Genomic DNA, 18,933 nt, shown 5'->3' with positions numbered 1-18,933 from the left:
GTTGCCATTGTACCATTAAAGGCAGTCAAGGACAAAAAGGTAGGTATTCAAGGTCCTATTGAGACCGTTTGGGTCAAGGTATGTGGACGACGACCATAACTCATTGTAAAGAAGTACCTCCCGTTTTCACGGCTCCATTGAGAGATGAAGAGAAAAGGACGTACAGTAGGGTAAAGAAATTCATTGACATGGAGCAAAAATTCTGACCGTCCTCTATCTTCTTTATGATGTGGTTCAAACGAGAAAGAAGACCTTGTTGTTGGGGCCCCAAACGTCTTTGAACGGCTTTTGTTCATCTCCGTAGTCGCTCTCCCCAATGATGAATGAAATTGTCAGTTCAATTTGTCGTGTAGGGTTCATTGTTGTAATGAGTCTTTTCAGATGCCGAGCTTTGTTTAGGTGCTCATTGAGGTGCGTAAAAATAAACACGTCAAGTGCACACGTAAACTATTGCGAGAGGCAGAACACAACAAATCGTCCTGTCGTCATTTTCAGTTTTCTTTGCACTTTTGCTCTTTCTATTGTCTTTTTATGAGCGTAATTTGCTAATCTTAATTGCATTTTTTGAACAGCCCAGGTGATCAAGCTCTGCAGTGAACATAGACAAACAATAAATAGGGAAACCAACTCACGTTGAAAAGATTCAAAACCTAAATTTTAAATCGCTTTATTTCATTGCTGACATCATCAAAAATCAAGATAATGCTTAAAATCAAAGTCATTTTCATGCTGAAGATTGAATCACAAACCCTTCATGAGCCATGGTGACTCTATTTAAAATGACCAACGTCTGACACCAAAGGAATGATAAAATTGATTGGGAACGGGAAAAGAAATGTGGCCCCCCTGAGTTCCTTGGCTTAAAAGACCAATGGCGTTTCCACTAAGAATCGGGCTTAAAAAGAAAAAAGAATATTCATAGCTAGGGTGCCCAAGTATTAGCGTTGTTCATGATTTGGAGGAAAAAACCCATCTGCCTGAGTTGAAGCAAGTACTCTCTAATGAAAAGAAAACTTGAAAAGCGACGCTCAACATGCCAATGCCCGGGCAGAAGCTTTATCTTGGGTTCGGGACGAAAATGAATAATTATCCTGGTATTACCCTCGCATTTCGCGAGTAGAAAACGACAACGGAAACTAATTGAGTTTCACAGATGACATGTGCCGAGATGAACTTTGAAAAGGTGAGCCCTAAAGCGGTACGTTCGCTCATTTGTCGTACGTGACTTTTACTAATCATTCACACGTGTCATGTGTATGTGTGTGTGCTTGTCTCGGGGGCATTTTGTCAATTTCCTCACTTTTGTCCTCACCTCATTGCATGGCATGCCATTACCTCCTTGGCCTTGGCCCAAGATGGACTCTTGATCTTGTGGGTAGTTGGAGATCAGTCTCAGGGAGAACAACGTACAAGGATGGGACAACAGCCTCTTTCAATGAGGACTGAACTACCAAGAACACCATCTTTGCCATCTACCCGGACAACTCTACCGTCAACCCTTGACTCCCCGCGATAAAGACGACAAGCCAAGACGAAGGCTGTGACTGAGCTCGTTAAGGGGGCAAGAGGTGGTGTGGAAGGCCCAGACAGGTCGTTATGAAATTAATTCTGAAATCGTCATCGGAGGACAATTTGCCAACATACTCAGATGCGGTTCATAACCCACACTCTCTGGAACAGTTGGCCAGAAGTTCGTGCTCAGACACGGCTGCCGCCCACGGAATCAACGCTAGTAAAAGTTCCTCCATCATTGCCACCCATTTGAACACGGGCTCGTGCCACATCACCGTGGTCTCTCCATCCCAAGATCGAGGTGAGACAGTTGGTTGGGCTTAGATAGTGTATCATCCCAGAATTTACATAGGATGAGCAACTATCTGGTCTTGGTTCCATTGCAGATGTTTTGCACTGCAAGCAAACGACAGTAATCAAAATGAGAGCTTCTAAGGATACGGAAGTAGCGCTCACGGGCAAATTCAAAGATCCAGGTAATAGCGTCAAAGCTAAGGAACATTGCGGCCATGTTTTGCTTACCCGTTCTGTTTTTGTGAACCTCAGTGGTGACCACAACGCCAGAAGAAAGAATAACATGGGACAGCAACCTGGACTTTTTGCTCTCCATCATTGGATTTGCAGTAGATCTGGCCAATGTGTGGCGATTTCCATACCTCTGCTACAAGGTAAGTCCAAGAGTTCTGCAAACCTTATTTAATTCAAGAGTTAAGCGTATACCAAATAAAATAAAAAAGATCTAAACATTCGGCAAATTGGGATATGTCTTGAAAGTCTCTAGTCTGAATGAGCATGATTTTGATTTTATATAGAATGGTGGTGGAGCCTTTTTGATTCCGTATCTTTTGATGCTGGTGTTTGGTGCTCTGCCGCTCTTTTACATGGAGGTGATCCTGGGTCAATACAACCGACAAGGTCCCATTAGTTTGTGGAAGATTTGTCCACTTTTTAAAGGTGGGTCGGGATACGTACCTCAATGCGTGGGGCTTGCACGCCAAGGTATATTCATTGATTCTCTCATATTCCAGGGGTTGGATACTGCGCCGTTTTCATTGCGTTTTACGTATCCTTTTATTACAACGTCATCATTGGGTGGGCAATTCTTTACCTGGGGAACAGTTTCTCCTCCAAATTACCTTGGACTGGGTGTGATAATGATTGGAACACGGAGTTTTGCCGGGAGTCGTGCGAAAATATTACGGATATTTCGTGCAACCTCACAAGATCGCCTGCCAAAGAATACTTCAAGTATGGCAAACCAAGCAGTTCCCGAAAAAAATGGTCACATTCATCATAAATGCGTACCTACCTTTTAGTCGAGGAGTTCTGAGGTTGCAAGGAAGCACAGGAATTTTTGATCCCGGACCCCCCAACATGACTCTTGTGGGGTGCATAATGATCGTGTACAGCATGCTCTACATCTCTCTCTTCAAGGGAGTCAAATCGTCCGGTAAGAGCATCGCAACTCAGAAGTCCCCTGATTGAGGCGATACTCATCCAAAGATTCCCTTCTAACCTTTGGTCTTGTTTAGGGAAGGTTGTTTGGGTGACAGCCACGATGCCTTATATTCTCTTGACGATTCTTTTGCTGCGGGGCATCACCTTGCCTGGAGCCATTGACGGCATTATCTACTACTTGGTTCCTGACCTAAAGGCCTTGGCCGACCCGTCGGTGTGGATTGACGCAGCGGTGCAAATTTTTTACTCAGTCGGCGCCGGATTTGGTGTGCACTTGGCTTATGCCAGCTACAACAAGTTTGACAACAACTGTTACAGGTAATAGATTCATTGGCATCAAAAACTTATCGACATAAAGAAATTACTTTGAACATTGGCAATGTTAATCAGTTTTGCTTTCTGGGCTCTAAACCTTGCATATTGTTTACTTAGGATCTAAATTGGTCACTCTTTCAGAGATTGTCTGATCACCTCTTGTGTGAATTCGTTTACGAGTCTCTTTTCCGGTTTTGTCATCTTCACCTATTTGGGATACATGTCCCATCTTCAACAAAAGCCCATTGATAAAGTGGCCGAGCAAGGTGGGTAATTGGAGATTACTGAATTGCATTGCTCAAATCCACATTTGACATTTGTACCACGTGTTTGCTCTGACTTTAGGGCCCGGATTGGTTTTTGAAGTGTATCCAGAGGCTATTGCCACTCTGCCTGCCTCTCAGGTCTGGTCGGTTCTCTTCTTTGTGATGCTGGTTTTCCTAGGAATGGACTCGGCGGTAATTACATGGGATGCAGCCTATCCTATGTTCGTCATTGAGAACTGAAATGGTTGCTGTTATGTGTTTGTAGATGGGAGGCTTGGAATGTGTGATTACTGGACTCCTGGATGAGTTTGAGACCACCTTTAAGAAGTTGAAAATCAATCGGGAAATATTCACCTTCATCGTGGTGTTCATCTCATTCCTGGTCGCTCTATCTTGCGTCACTCCAGTGAGGATATACTTCAGGATCCAGGAGTTTTTTTTTAATATAGACCATCATCAGTTCACTTTCTTTCTTTCTAGGGCGGTTTTTACATCTTTAATCTCTTTGAGCGCTATGCTGCAGGCGTTTCTCTGCTCTGCACCGTGTTTTTTGAAGCCGTTGCAGTCTCGTGGGTTTACGGTAAATGACTACAAAGAATAGTTCTTAACTCAATTTTTCTATGCTATTATCGTTATTTTTTTCCTAAGGGCTAAAGCAATTGAATGCAGACGTATTTGAGATGCTGGGTCACACCCCAAGTTTATACTGGAGAGTGTGCTGGAAGATCATTAGCCCTCTCTTTTTAGGGGTGAGTAAGAAACCGGAAATTGAGAGAGGTGGCAAAAATCGTGGGATATCATTTCAATGATAATCACTCAACCTCCCAATGATTGCTTTCAGGTTATTATGATTCTTCAGCTTATTGATGTGGCCCCATTTGTTATAAAAATGTACGACAACGTCAGTTATCATTATCCATTCGGGGCTGTGGCCATTGGGTGGATCGTGGCTCTTTCCTCAGTCCTGATGATTCCATTTCTGGCCATCCGTTCTTTGGCTTCCCAACCAGGAACCCTGACTCAGGTATCCGCTTAAAGTGAATGTACTATTCTTATTCGCTCATGTGACAGATGATGATATTTGTCTCATAGAAATTTGCGCTTTCAATATCACCGGAGAAAGAGGCCGAAGACATTCTTCAAGGCAAACCAGTGCGTCGATTCACGCGAGAGCATTGGTTAACACTCTAAGCTTCTCCACCGGAAAGGCTGATGGAGTGCATACATTTTAAACACTACCTACAACAAAGCTGGCTGGCTTATATGGAATAGTATTAATGTATCCCAATCTTCATAATACTTGAAACAAGATACGCACATTATTTGCAAATTAACATAGATTTTTATGTGGAAATGTAGGTGTCATGGTTAATAAATTTCCTCGTTACCTCTCAATCACAAGTAATTATTTCGTGCACAATTGAACAATCTTTAAAACAACCCCAAGCTCTTTTTTAACGATATTTGCCGCCATCCGGGCAAGTTCTCGAAATTGTCTCGGGACATCTGGAACACCTTCTCGAAATCCTCGTCCCGAAGATATTTCTGGAATGGAAATTTAAGCAATTCACAGCCAGTACTTTGACGCTCATCTGATCTGCCCTTTACCTCTTTCTGTGTCATGTCCATGCCATCGGGGAGACCCTCTGCATTTTTCAGAGTCTCGTAGTCATAATACCCTCCAGCAGACATCGAATAGCTTCCCCCTCCTCCAACTCCGTTCGGACTGTTAAAAACTGGAGGCTCCCCCAGGAGCTTCAATTGTTCCTCAATGTCCTGAAAAAGGATTTCCCGATTTGATCAAACGCTTGTTGGGTTCCCGGGGAATACTGCCACAAGGCGTTAAAAACATGAACTTGTAAAATGCAATTTAATGTCAACGCCCGATCCAAAAACGAATCCCATCTACTCATCACTCAAAAATGAAATCTTACATAGGGTTTGCCATCAATCTGTGAATGAAATTGAGGTCTTATTAGTCAGGCTACTACGTACGAGCAAGGAGCGATGAGCTTGTCTAAACTTATCTTATCTCGTGATTGACACAGAGTGTCTTGTAAATACTTTCTCCATTCCAATTTTTGCACATGAAATCTCTATCCCCGATTATACTACAGAAGATCAATTACCGAGAACATGTTGCAATCCCAAGCTCCAAAGAATCCGATGAAATGAGGAGGCTCGTAGCCTTGTTTCACAATCACGATTGGAATGTCCTTGTCTCGACCGACAGGGTCGCTTTCCAAATACTCTTTGGCGCTATTGAGACATAGATGCCTTTCTGTATGATTCGAATCGCTACCCAACCAGATGAAAATCGTGTCTCCCACATCCAAGAGCATCACATCTTCCATGACTAGATCCACTTGGCTGAAGTTATAAATCTCCTCCACTGAAACGAAGCTCATGCTTGATAATAGAATGAACAAATTTTCTTTGGGACAGGCACTCACATTTGAAGTTGCCGGAGGCATTGGAGCCATGGAACAGCCTGGGAGAATAGTGTTCCCCAACATCTTTCAGCACTCGCTCGTCCAAATAAGGGCCTTTGCCGCCCAAGAGGTTCCAAAAGGTGTCCCGTTCTTGTCCTGAACATCAGAACAAGTCACATATACTATACTCGTATTTTTCAGCAAAGACACCAAGGCCAAGTGATTCATTGTACTCACCCTCGTAAATCAGGTCGGGATCGGCATTCACATTTCCTGCAATAATCTTGGCCACTTCTCGTTCGTCGCCAGTGGAGCCTTTTCCCATCCACAAGAAGGCCTCCTTCCCGTCCACCAAGATAAAGCAATCGTTCGTGTTCAATGAGGCAGTCTTCATGGGCACTTGCACGGCCTTGGCGGTCAAAGCGCTGCGTCCATGGACTTGAAGCAAGTATTGAGAGCCCACTGACACATCTTGGCCGTTTTCTGCAATGTCATCAGAACACAATTCATCGAGATCCAATTAAAGGGCCTGAGCTGAGTGAATAGATTTACCGTCAAAGGCCGAAGATTTCCCGCCCTCAAGAATGGTGAAGGTTCCTTTGAACATGGCCAAGAAATGGGGTGGTTCCTTGCCTTGGATCACTCGGATCTGCACGGGTTTCCCACCCAAACGGTCATCCAATTCGACGGCTTTCAATGCGGCTGTGCCTTGCTCATCAATGGACGAGTGGGATCCCTGGAACAGACATCGCCGTCAGTTTCGAACACACTTTTTGTAAGGAATTCGCAGACCCTACCAGCCAGAAATAGATCAGATAACTGTCGCTTGATCCAGTGGTATAAGCGTAGAGAATCACATAGCAATCTCCCGAGTAGAACTTGCCGGCCATGCCATCTTGAACGTGCACCAGGTCAAAATTGTCGACTCGGAACACCTCCTTCACGCCTGTTCCATCATCCACCATTCGCGTTTCAGAGGCCACATCTGTCCTTTGATGAAGTGTGGTGGCATCAAATTTGGTTTGAACGACTTTGGCCACACCTCGGGTCCCTAGGGGGAAGGAGGCATCATTAGATTAGATTGGCTCTGTGATTGGAAAATGCGTTCTTTCATGAGAGTAGCTTCAGATTCTCAAGTCACCTGAGTAGGTCCTTCCAAACCCAGTGGTGGCATCCCTTTCCTTCCAACTTTTGAAAAGGCTCTTGAATTCCTGGGGTTCACCTTGATCCACGACACGAGAGACAGGCGTGTAGGCCTTGTAACCTGAATAAAGAATGTCTCTTTTTCTCAGTGGATGCTTACAACACAAAATCCATCAAACACATTTGAGCCAGCTACCTTTCTTTTGAATGAATCCTTGAGCGTTCCTCATGGCCTCGGTCCTCTCCGTTTTACTGGCGTGCTTGCCAATCCACACCCAAACTCCAGCATTGCCATTGTCCACAATGAACGTGTTGTTCCTGTTCAAGTCACTTTGCAACAGGGGTCCTGATTTAATCTCGGTGATCTTCAATGTGCCCCCATCATCAGAGCATTCGTACAATTTGAGCTCGGTTCGAAGGCGAAGTTCCTCCTTGTCGTCTGAATCCTCGCCTGAGGTGTCTTTCAACTCATTTTTCTTCTCCAAGGGCAACACCGACTCGAAAAGGCTCTTCTCGTCCCTCTCCAACTTGTTCTCATCCCCGTCATGAAGGATAACAATCTCGCCTTGACCCTTCTCCTCTTTCAGCTTGTGTGCCAACTGTAATTCAACCACGGACAATTTGAGCGTTAAGTAGTGCCAATCGGTACGGTTGGCAAAGCTCCTAAATACTCCCAGTGTTTTGCCGAACAACCGGGTGATAAACTTAGCAATCAATTTCATTGAAGCTATTTCACATAATGCACGATAACTAGAACACACCTTCGAGGCTTGAAGTCGTTCCAATCGATTGGAGGCTCGTCCCATCCAAATGAAGAAGGTGGAATCGATGTTCAATAAGAAGCAATCACCGGTGTTCATCTCTGACCATTCCACTTTGGGCTTTTGTGTAACCACAACCTGCCGCTTGCCTTTGACAGCAAACAATTTGGGCGTGGTATCCTCCACGACATGACTCAGACCAGTGGCCACTCCCCCTTGAAGGATCCTTTATGAACAAGGAATGTACATAAGTTGTTGATTATGAATCTGATTCGATGTGCATTTCCAGTAAGGTATGCAGCAGGGCATATGAATAGCCTTATCACTTATCAGAGATTCAGACTAAAGATCATCATGTCTTTACCTGACTCCTTCTCTGAAGTAGGACAAAAATCGTCCGGATTCATGGCCCTGGACTTCCCGATGTTGAATGGGTGTTCCATCAAGAAGGTCGTCCAATTCGACAGACTTGAAGGCCGCCACAGTAGCTTCATCTTGGGTGGACTCAGCCCCAAGCCAGAAATGAATGTGCTTCTCGAGTTTAGAGCCTTGAGACAACTTGACTTTCGTTCCTGCGCCAACAGCTTGCCCTCGTTCAAAGGCCGTGTACACAATGTAAGAGTCCCCACTGAAAAACGTTCCATAACTGTCTCGAGGAACTGGGACCACCTCCAGTTGCTAGAATCCCAACGTTATGGAAAACAAAATTTAGGGTTGACTTCGGTTTTGGAACCTTGCGGGACAACATTTTCCTACCTCGATTCTCCAGATGAAAAAGCCCGTGTGATCGGACTTGATAGACCTAAAGGCCGGATCTGTAACGGCAAATGCGTTCGAGGACGACATGGCTACCACTGATGATGTTGCACGAACAACTCTCCCGCAGCGAATGTCGAAGAGGCCTTCTTATCTTTTCAATGGCTATATTACCACTAATAATATCAGGCTGGGCTAATCGTAAACGAGAGAGGATTAGGATGTTGACACGTCACCTCAATTACAACATTCTTAGGATAACACTGGGGTCTGAAATATGATTTCTGAAATGAAACAGCCCTCTGATCAATTGTCTGTCCTTCTCGAGTCCAAGACTTAAGTCCACTTGTTCTCACTTATCCAGATGTTCACTCGGTAGTTTCCTAAATCATTTTGGCATAACATAATTCTACATCTAATTTCGTTTAGAGAATAATTAAGCACACTTGAAGGAGGTAAACAACTTGAAAAAAACCCATGGAAATGCTTGACCTTCATAGCAAAGAAGTCTCTGGCAATCCATTTGAATGGCCTTTGTTGACTCATTTCATAATGATGTCAACGTTAATAAACTATATGCACCCATGTCAACACATACTGTTGCAACGTACCTATTAATTATTCCCGTACATGATGCCCGTACAAGACTCATCCTAGGGGGCTGACAAATCTAGTGATCGGTTGCACAAATATCCTCCGCGAATTCAATCGCACGATCTTTTAACCCAACCGATTTCATTATGGGCTAAAAGATCACTGTGCTATTTTGAACGGTTTGGTCAGTTTTGAGGTGCAAAGACTTTTCAAAGTCCCGGCATCAGCTTGACGTTTCACGCAATACCTTGCATTGTCTTGAGTAAGGTCATGGGCAAAAGTATTACACTTTGGAAACAAGAAAAGACAAAAGTTATTTAATGGATTTGCCTTTTAAAGCAATATGTGCAAATAGGTATATCAGCAGTTACTGAGTAATGTGTGCTCACTTTTTCACTTTTTTCGGTAATCATCCCTTTACTAAAATATGAAACTCTTTTAGCTATTTTGGTTTTATTTCTCAAAATCCACATGATTTTTTAAGGTCAAAAGAATTACTTTTCTTGTTCATATAACGTTGGAATATTGCAGAATAAAGTAAAAAACCAACTTCAAGCAAATTGGAAACAAAGAATAGTTTTGACCTAATTAATCATTCATTTAACTATCTAATAAATAAAAATTCCAATAAAACGGTAGAGCTTCGTTGAAGAAGGTTCTTGACAAAAACGAGATCTATTAGATGAGAATGACAGTTAAACTTTTTTTCGAATATATGAATGCTCAAGAAGGTGGATTGTTTAAATTCAGCTAGCATTTGTTTTGTATCGATTGTTTTTTTTGTTTTTGTTTTTAAACCCATATCGTACCATATATACGACTTCAGAACAATGCCTTTGATCCGTACAGCCTTTTGCTCATACCTCTCCGACGATTCTCTGCATTAGATGAACCCTTAGTTCTTAGTTCCGTTTCATGTTAGTTTAGTTTTGGTTAATTCAAATTCGTTATTCTTTAATGAAACTTGACGTGACTTGGTGGGAAACGAAATCACTCCTAAGCAATTGGCTAAAAATTCGTAAAAAGAAAAAGAAAAACGAACTTGTCCAAAGTTATTTCAGATGAATCACATGAATAAGAAGGCTCTTGTATTGGGAGAGATTAAAGAGGTCGGCACTGAACAACGTTAAGACACGGTACGAAAGGTATCTGAGATTGTACATTTTCAAATGCGACTTGCATGAGCTTCCTCTATAAAAATTGAACTTGTTGATGGAAAATTCCAATAAGAATCATAAATATTTCATCTTAAATTGCTGGCGATGACATTCCTAGTAGAGATAAGGAGGTCCTCAAATAATCTACCTTTATGGACAAGAATAGAAAGTCATATTCACAACAGTCACTGATATAATGATAATCACGAAATTTATCAGCCGCAATTTTCAGCATGCGACAACAAATAGAATTCAGATTGAGTTTTACAAATAATGAGATTTGGCAGAAACTCTTGGAGCAAAATATAGACGTGATGTAGCGGTTAGCACAGTTTCCAAAAGAGAGAGAGAGAGCGAGAGAGAGAGAGACGATCCCGGTTCGATTCTCCTCTCCGACCTCCTTTCAAAAGAAATTTTGACCGCTAATTACACACACCGACAGAGAACCAGATTCCTACGGATACTCCCTATGGGAAGAATTTGACACGTCATGGGGTCGGCTTCGCTGGCTGGGCAAGCCCTACCAAAAAGAGCCTCTCGAGACGTCCATTTGTTCTTTTAATGAAAACAGAATTTACGATTGAGCTCGCAATGAATGTTCTTGGAACAAATCCCATGACTGAGCATCTTCAGAACCAAAGAACTTTTCCCCAATATCGACGTCATTCATATGCTTGCCTGATCCCTATCCTAACATTCCACGTTAGCCTTGGCACCACGTGAGAAAGCATCCGTTCCTTTTGGGAAGGGGCCTACCCTTGCCTCGCTTTTCATTTTTTGGGGGTCTTCCCTGGCCTCCTTATGGAGCATGGTACAGAAGTACATCTCAAGGGAGGCGCACGAAAGCGAGGGACTTTCTCTCTCCTCCGCCTTCTCCTCCCACTCCTTCGTATATTGGAACGTCCATTGTTAGTGGGGAGGAAGGACTCACACTCGCCATTTTGGGGACGAATTTCGGGTCAAGAAATGTTTTGAATCTACCCCCAAAATGTGTCTTTCTTGATCGAGTTTGGGTCCAACCTATTCCCCCCCAATTCAAAGGCGAGCCTAGGCCTTTCATCTTGCCCTCAAGCTCCTGTATGGGCGGAGATCAAGCCCAAGTTATACCGGTCATGTGATTCGAGAAGCTCGGCCATTCCAACCAAGAACATGGCGTCGTTTGTCTATTCCGTGAAGGATTTCGTGACCTCCAAGATCACGCCTGATTGTCTCAAAGCCTCTGCTGAGGAGCTGAAGACCTTTGCGAAATCGAAAACGGGTGGGGGAAACCCTGATCCAACCGCGCTGGATCCTGATGATCCACGGAACCGAGGCAAGATCACCGAATGGGAAGCAGGATGGAATGTGACCAATGCCATTCAGGTTCGTATCCAATCCAAGTGGTATGAGGGGAAGGTTTCAAAACAAGTTGACATTGGTTCCGTATTTGCAGGGTATGTTCATTGTCTCCTTACCTTACGGGGTGATGCACGGCGGCTATTGGGCGATATTGGCTATGGTGGGGATCGCCCATATTTGCTGCCACACTGGTAAGATCCTGGTTGAGTGTCTCTATGAGAAGAATGACGAGGGCGAGCTCGAGAAGGTCCGGTTCAGCTACAACGACATTGCTAAGGAATGCTTTGGAAAGCAGTATGGCGGGAAGATCGTCAATGCGGCTCAACTGATCGAATTGCTCATGACCTGCATCCTGTACGTGGTGCTTTGCGGGGATCTTCTCATGGGAGCGTTCCCCAATGGCATCATCGACACTCGTTCTTACATGATGATCTGTGGAGCTATTCTCCTTCCAACGGCCTTCCTTAAGAACCTCCGGAACGTGTCCAGCTTAAGTTTCTATAACGGGATCGTCCACACGGTGATCAACGCCGTCATCATCGGCTATTGTCTGACCCAGGCACACAAGTGGGCCTTCTCCAAGGTCACCTTCCAAATCAACATCTTATCGTTTCCCATTGCCCTGGGCGTGATCGTGTTCAGCTACACCTCGCAAATCTTCTTGCCCACTTTGGAGGGAAGCATGATTGACAAGTCCAAGTTCCATTGCATGCTGAACTGGTCCCACATAGCGGCTGCCGTGTTCAAGGCTTTGTTTGGCTACATCGGTTTTCTAACCTGGCAAGAGGATACCCAAGAGGAAGTGGTCAATAACTTGGACCAAACCCTGAAAACCATCGTCAATATCATCCTGGTGGTGAAGGCTTTGCTCTCCTACCCATTGCCCTACTACGCTGCTTGCGAACTCGTTGAAACGGAGATGTTCCAGGGCAAACCTGAGACCATGTTCCCCACTATTTGGGCTTTAGACGGCGAGCTCAAGCTTTGGGGATTGGGCTTCCGAGTGATGATGGTGGTGGTCACCATTGTGTTTGCCGTAGTGATCCCGCATTTCACCATCTTGATGGGCTTCATCGGCAGTTTCACGGGATGTTTCCTCTCGTTCATCTGGCCGAGCTTTTTCCATTTGAAGCTACGTCGGCACGTCATGAGTTGGTCCACCTTGGTTTACGATATGTTCATCATCTTCTTGGGGGTTGGCTTTGGCCTCTGTGGCATGTACTACTCGGGGCGGGCTATGCAGCGGGCCTTCGAGTTGGGCGTGCCTGTTTGAGCGGGTAAGTGCGCGATTTGCCTCTTCCACCGTTCCTCGCCATACCTATTTTCCCTCGTGATCTAGTGAACACGTTCGATCTCAACGGATTTCAAATCTTAGCTGTATGTAAGTTGTAACCCATGTCTTCCAGAAAAAAAATCGATACATTCCAGTCTTCCACTAATCCACATGTTGAATCTTTGAAAGCGCCTTTATGTACGCGTTCTTGTTGATACTTCATAAATAAGAAATAAACACGTTTTTTTCCATGTGAACTCGATTTAATGTCGACCGGTTGCATGATGTATCTCTTCCTCCTTTTCCTCCAAAGGGTAACAAAACTCACAATGCCCACAATGGTACCAAGCCCGTTCCCATCCGATGTCTTCGACCACTCCTTCGTCCTCAAAGATCTGATTTTCAGGAGTCATGGCAGTCTGATGGAACAGACTAGACAAAGGCCCAGTCTCTGTGGTCGGCCTTAATTCTGATTTACTCCACAAATACATCAGTCCCAGGTTCTTTTTCAGCATGGTTTGATTGAAACGTTGCTTCAAGGACCCCAGGGGTCTCCTAGAACTTCTTTTAGAAATCATTTGACGGAGAGCTCTGGAGCCTTGGATGGCGTTCTGACTGGACACAAATAAATTATCCACGGAGAGACTTCGTAGCAATGGATTGTTCGCCACCCTGTGTCTCCTGTCTTTCTTGGCGAAATCTTTGACATACCAATGAGTATGCTTGGTTTTCATCAAAATGTCCGCACCAAGAAGTGCCAAGAGTCTTCGCCAAATGTGATGGGCCGTCTCCTTCATGCCCATCAAGTTGCCTCGGTCCAACATGAGAATTGTGGAATCTTCAATCACTCGCACTTCTACCTGAGATAGCCAGTAACCTTTCAGCTCGTTGACAAAGGTGGCCTTCCACTCGATGGAGTTGATGAATTGTCCAGGTTTGATTTCGTGGAGTAAAGCTCCCTGGTAAAAAACGCCCAAATGACCTGTGATCAGTATATTCAAGCACGAGTTGGGGAACGAGGTATCCTGCTTGATCCACACCTCATCTTCACCTTCACGGGGAACAACAAAAGCTTCGAGATTTCCAATTCCAATTCCGAAAAACAAGTTTCACGCTGAAAGGGGACAAGGTACTTTCAAAAGGTTACACGTGTTTTTGTTGTTCCCCGACCTATGCCAGTAAATTTGGAGTAAAGCAACACTGAACCGAGCTCCTTGTGCGAGATTGGAAACTCGTAGAACAGTTTAGAGACAATCGGTTGGAGATGACGAGGGATAATGGGAAGAACTGTCTCCCGATAACTGTGATAGAGCGAGATGATATTGATTCCTATTATGGCTGTATACCAATAATATTCCACCAATCCATCCAAACAACACACATCGGGCTGGATGACCAAGAGCAATGTGTGACCGATGATGCTGAAGAGCTTTAACGTATAACCATTGGTGTCCATGGTCAACCAAAGTGGGGCCAAATAGGCAAAAGCAAGCACTCCATTGGGGATCCAGAAATGTGTTTCACGTTCAGGAACCATCTTGGTCTTGTGAGGATGAAGAACTGGCTTAGCAGAACGGCTTTGGCCACTTTCTTTTTGAGTACTCCAATCTTTTTTCTCTATGTACTGTAGGCCACAGTCGGCGTGTTCAAGGGATTCAGTTTCCTCGGGCGATGAGGACATGCCTTGGGGGGGAGAAGAATTTCAGATTCATCTCTCGAGAGGGCTATGACCGGAGAATGGAGGACGGAGAATGGAGGATAGAGGACGGAGGACGGGCGTGACTTGGGTGCCGAGACCAATTTGCAACTGCTTTATGATTTTGTCGCAGTGTGCAAAACCAAAGGGGTCGGACTGAAACTGAAAGGGCCCAATGGTTGTACTCGTAATCTGGGGCGAGAAAAATTGCACTGACTAGTCTTGTCAGTGGGTCGGAGGGAGCCAAGGAGACTTAGAAACTGGGCAATATACGACATTTGGGTCTCTCTGAGCCATTACATTTTATGCTCCTCCGGCGAATGCGAGATAGTATTGCAAATACCAAACAGTTCAGAGTACTCTTGGTTGGAGAGGCCAAACTTCAGCTCAATGACAGCCTTCTTTTTAGTAATTTACATGTGAATGGTGTACAACCAGGCATGCAAGCAAACGGCACCAACCAACCAAGTCGTCGTCGTTGTCAAAATCAATCTTAGTCCCTTTTGGGGCGTGAAGCAATGACTCGGGCTCATCTGCATTGTCTTGTCTGATCTTCATCTTGGTGCAGGCAATTGGCCATAATATGAGATCATTTCTCAAAGGGCTCTACTCGGAATTGAGGTTCTAAATGACGGAATTTGAACGCTCGATCAAGCTTTCGATCCCGTGGAAGGAAAACTGGAGTAAAATCATCGCAGTGGACACTCTTGTGGATTCAAAACGAAATGAACTTGTTAGCGAAAGATCCGAAAGCCTCTTTCGGGATATTTTCTCTTTTGGTTCTCTTCTCAATCACATTGCTATATCAAAACACAAAAAGTTTTATGAACTAATGAAATGACTTAAAAGCGAGAGCAACAACAAATTAGAGCTCGAAGAAAGGAAATGATGCAACCACTCCAACCATTCAGAAACTCGCTCCGATTTCAATGCGGAATAGATTTTCATTGCCTAAATAACATTGCTAGATCGATCAAATGAGCCTTGAACTTGTAATCGGTTTGTCCATTGATACGGCAAAATGTTCCACGCCTGCGCTATGTTTTGATTTCAGTCAAAGAAATAAGGAGGCAACGTAGGGAACTTTATTCAAATTATGACTAGAATTACACAGGATGATCACGAACATGCGGTCAACCCACAACAATAACAAAGAACTACTAAGCCTCAAAAGAATGAGAAACCTCTCTAAATTTAATAGTGACGTCATCTTCTTTTCCTGCTTCAACGTCCCAATCACGGATATGTTCCTAATACATTGCCCTCTTATTGCTGATGTAAGAATGCACTTTCATAGAAGAGAGTAGCTGCCGTGGTGGTAGAGCAGCTTCTCGGTAAACCAAAATGGAACTCTGGTCGGAGATCTCTATCCTCGACCAATCCGGAGAAGTGGGCAACAAGTAGGATGGGCATCATCTTCAGGAAAGGGTTCTCAGGGCAATGGTCCAATGATTGTCTGGAATGTGCCTGGGCCCCTTCTTGTGGATGAAGATGATGTCTGACTCCATCCACACTGGCGGGAAGAATGAAGAATGGAGGGCAAGGCTAAAGAGATCTTGGAGCAGTGGCTGGGCTTGGTTCCGGAGAAGAGAAAGTTGAAAAGGAGACCCCCCAGATATTGATAAGGCTTTGCTCTTCTTCTTGTTGAGGGCCACGTTCATCTCGGGTTGTCCTGGTCATTAGTCCGTGGTTGGGAATAGTTTGTTTTATGTCAAGCTGCAATTTTAGAGGCTTGATTGCGACCGGTAATTTCTGATCTCTGGCTTGGGTGCAGAGTCATTATCGTATCAATTTGTCAACCATATAAAAATAACTCTCTGAACTTCAAGAGAGCCGTAGACAACTACGGAAAGACCCCCCTTGAAAGAATTCCCCAAGCAACGTTTTCTCAACAAAGTGTTCTTCAATACTTAATCAGAAATACAGACACACACAGTAGTGATAAGGAAGTCCGCAAAAAAAGGAAAAAAAACACATGTCTACATTGAAGTAAAGTAATCACTAAAAGCCGACCAAGAAATTGTTTGTATGCCGAGTAGAAATTCGACATGGTTGCACTAACTGCTTTTATTCAGCTAAGGGTCAAACGTCAGCAATATCTGCTCGAAGGGAAAACAACATATTTTGTCGGAGTCAAGTACTTATTCAATATTAGACGAACAAAATGATTGTAGCAAAAAACTCTCACACACTGAGGGTTCACTAGTACGCATTTTCAAAATCAATTATTATCTCCAAAGAGGTTCGTGCACTTTTTTTGAGAGTTAATATAAATATCAAGAAAGTTCGGAACAAATGAAAATTCGTCTGAAATTGGTTTTTTATTTGGTCAATTTTCCTGTCTCATGTGCACCGTGTTCCAGTGAAGGAAAGCAGAACCCTCCCTCAAATAACTCAACCAAAACCAGCTCTCAGACTGATGCTAATCAAAACTATAATCTTGCTTTAAAAAATTGAGTGCAAGGTGGCGGTGGCCTGAAATTCAGCTCCTCCTTTTTTCATATCATCAAAGCAGTTTTTCCTTAGCGATCTGAATAATCAAGCTTTCTGGTTTAGACATTATTTTAATCATAAAACTATCGTCTGATCTATATTGACCCAAAAAAAGTGGTAACTTCTTTTTGTTCCTTTCTTCAAAGTTTTCTAATTCAACCATTCGCTAAAAAGTGTAAAGTGCAAATCAAATAAAGGGGTGCTACGGTTGCTACTCGGTAAACGCTATTCTCCACCGATTAGTTGGCGGTGCTACTTTTTTGAATCTTAACCTGACCTAATTTAACCTTACCTAACCTAACCCAACCTAACTTAACACGATATTGATAACCGTTAAAGTCTCTGTCTAAACCTTTTAACATTTTGCCACAAATTTAAAAATGAGCACCGCCAACTAATCGGTGGAGAATAACGTTTATCTTGCTACTCAGTTCTCCGGCGTGCATTTATCTCGTAGCTTATATATCCAATTTGATTCAAATTTCCTGCGCTTTTAGCTTTGAATATCAGCTGTCGAAAACAATAATAACTTTATAATAAGTTATAAGTTTCCAAAACTTTTGTGACAGACCCCTCAGATGATACCGCGAACTTGGTAAAACCAATGATAGACCTTGGAAAGGTTGTCCAAGGTCAAAATGTAACCCTGCAGCGATTAGGTCTGTCCAGGGTAAACTTCAGCCCAACCCCTGTTGTTACCCCTGTTGTTGCCAAACTGACGTTGCCAAAGACTATAGAAGGCGCGGGTCAACCATGCAGAAATTACTTGCCAAGAACCTCAATGTTTGGTGCTACAAACTTTGTAAAGCACAATTGCTCTCAGAGGCCACAAAAGAGAAAAGGATGAAAAGTAGCAATCAATTCCTCAAATTGCTTGTCTCCTGCACACAACCCGGCAAGCTGCCCAATCCCATCTCCTTGGATGAGAAGTTATTCACAGTAGAGGCAGTGTACAACAAGCAAAATGATAGAATTTTGCCCTCCAATATTGCCTCCTTCTCCTCAGAGGTCAGATCTTACTTCAGGAGGCAGAAACCGGCCTCAGTCATGGTTTAGGCAGCTGTGGCGAGAGAGGGATAGTCACCTTTAGTCTTTGTGGATCTACCAATGGCATGGTCGAGCGGTTCCACCGGCGACCTAAATCTGCTCTGAAAGCACGTGCTGTAACAGATCACTGGACCCAAGAGTTGCCTCTCATCATGTTGGGAATCCGATCCAGTGTCAAGGAGGATCACGAGTGCTCCAGCTTCGACATGGTCTTTGGTGAAGTACCTAGACTACCAGCAGGGTTTTTTATAACACCTGAGCCCCAGTCATCAAATGAGTACCTCGTTCAGTTACGAACTTTCCTGCGAAACCGCCGGTTTGTTGAACCCGCTTGGCATCGGCGGGACGTGCCTGTGAGTAACGTGACGTGAGTAAAGCCTTGGCCTCATGCACACACGTGTATGAGCTGAATGACGCTTTGAAAACACCTCTTCAACGCCCATATGGTGGCCCGTACCTGGTCTTAGAACGCCATGCCAAGTATTTTGGGATTGCTCGACGTGGCAAAAATGATGCTGTGTCTCTAGATCGCCTCAAACCTGCATTCCAAGTTGACAGCGTGTTGTCCTCGGATGAGGAGGATAAAAGGTTTTCAACCTGCGGCCGCCCATTACGGACTCCAACCCGGTACAAGAACTAATTAAAACCGGGCATTTTTATTGTTTTTTTCCTGTTCTCCAATTCATTGCGGG

General features: G+C 44.0%; 4 protein-coding genes across 4 annotated transcripts; 2 read left to right on the top strand and 2 right to left on the bottom strand.

Moving 5' to 3' along the window:
- Positions 1–1,292: 1,292 nt before the first annotated feature.
- LOC131884986 (sodium-dependent dopamine transporter-like) lies at positions 1,293–4,946 on the top strand. The gene is made up of 14 exons (XM_059232899.1): positions 1,293–1,813; positions 1,899–1,988; positions 2,059–2,180; positions 2,325–2,466; positions 2,541–2,760; positions 2,829–2,962; positions 3,045–3,288; positions 3,427–3,551; positions 3,631–3,743; positions 3,817–3,957; positions 4,032–4,131; positions 4,200–4,300; positions 4,393–4,575; positions 4,644–4,946. The coding sequence occupies exons 1-14, from the start codon at positions 1,597–1,599 to the stop codon at positions 4,740–4,742; spliced, it is 2,031 nt and encodes a 676-aa protein (XP_059088882.1). The 5' UTR covers positions 1,293–1,596; the 3' UTR covers positions 4,743–4,946.
- Positions 4,936–8,816, bottom strand: LOC131884985 (advillin-like). The gene is made up of 12 exons (XM_059232898.1): positions 8,644–8,816; positions 8,252–8,565; positions 7,888–8,113; positions 7,323–7,725; positions 7,125–7,247; positions 6,781–7,034; positions 6,536–6,719; positions 6,221–6,466; positions 6,005–6,139; positions 5,681–5,943; positions 5,160–5,327; positions 4,936–5,096 (listed from the first exon to the last, which is right to left on the bottom strand). Exons 1-12 carry the CDS (start codon positions 8,731–8,733, stop codon positions 4,983–4,985), a joined length of 2,520 nt encoding a protein of 839 aa, XP_059088881.1. The 5' UTR covers positions 8,734–8,816; the 3' UTR covers positions 4,936–4,982.
- A 2,415-nt stretch (positions 8,817–11,231) lies between these two features.
- LOC131885390 (vesicular inhibitory amino acid transporter-like) lies at positions 11,232–13,256 on the top strand. Its single transcript, XM_059233423.1, has 2 exons — positions 11,232–11,756; positions 11,827–13,256. The coding sequence occupies exons 1-2, from the start codon at positions 11,544–11,546 to the stop codon at positions 13,003–13,005; spliced, it is 1,392 nt and encodes a 463-aa protein (XP_059089406.1). The 5' UTR covers positions 11,232–11,543; the 3' UTR covers positions 13,006–13,256.
- Positions 13,185–14,546, bottom strand: LOC131885391 (uncharacterized). The gene is made up of 2 exons (XM_059233424.1): positions 14,176–14,546; positions 13,185–14,056 (listed from the first exon to the last, which is right to left on the bottom strand). Exons 1-2 carry the CDS (start codon positions 14,540–14,542, stop codon positions 13,269–13,271), a joined length of 1,155 nt encoding a protein of 384 aa, XP_059089407.1. The 5' UTR covers positions 14,543–14,546; the 3' UTR covers positions 13,185–13,268.
- Positions 14,547–18,933: the final 4,387 nt, after the last annotated feature.

The sequence above is a fragment of the Tigriopus californicus genome, chromosome 8 (genome assembly GCF_007210705.1).
Source record: "Tigriopus californicus strain San Diego chromosome 8, Tcal_SD_v2.1, whole genome shotgun sequence".
NCBI lineage: Eukaryota > Metazoa > Arthropoda > Copepoda > Harpacticoida > Harpacticidae > Tigriopus > Tigriopus californicus.
Note: the sequence above shows the minus strand (reverse complement) of the source record. Positions and strands in the feature narration are given on the sequence as shown.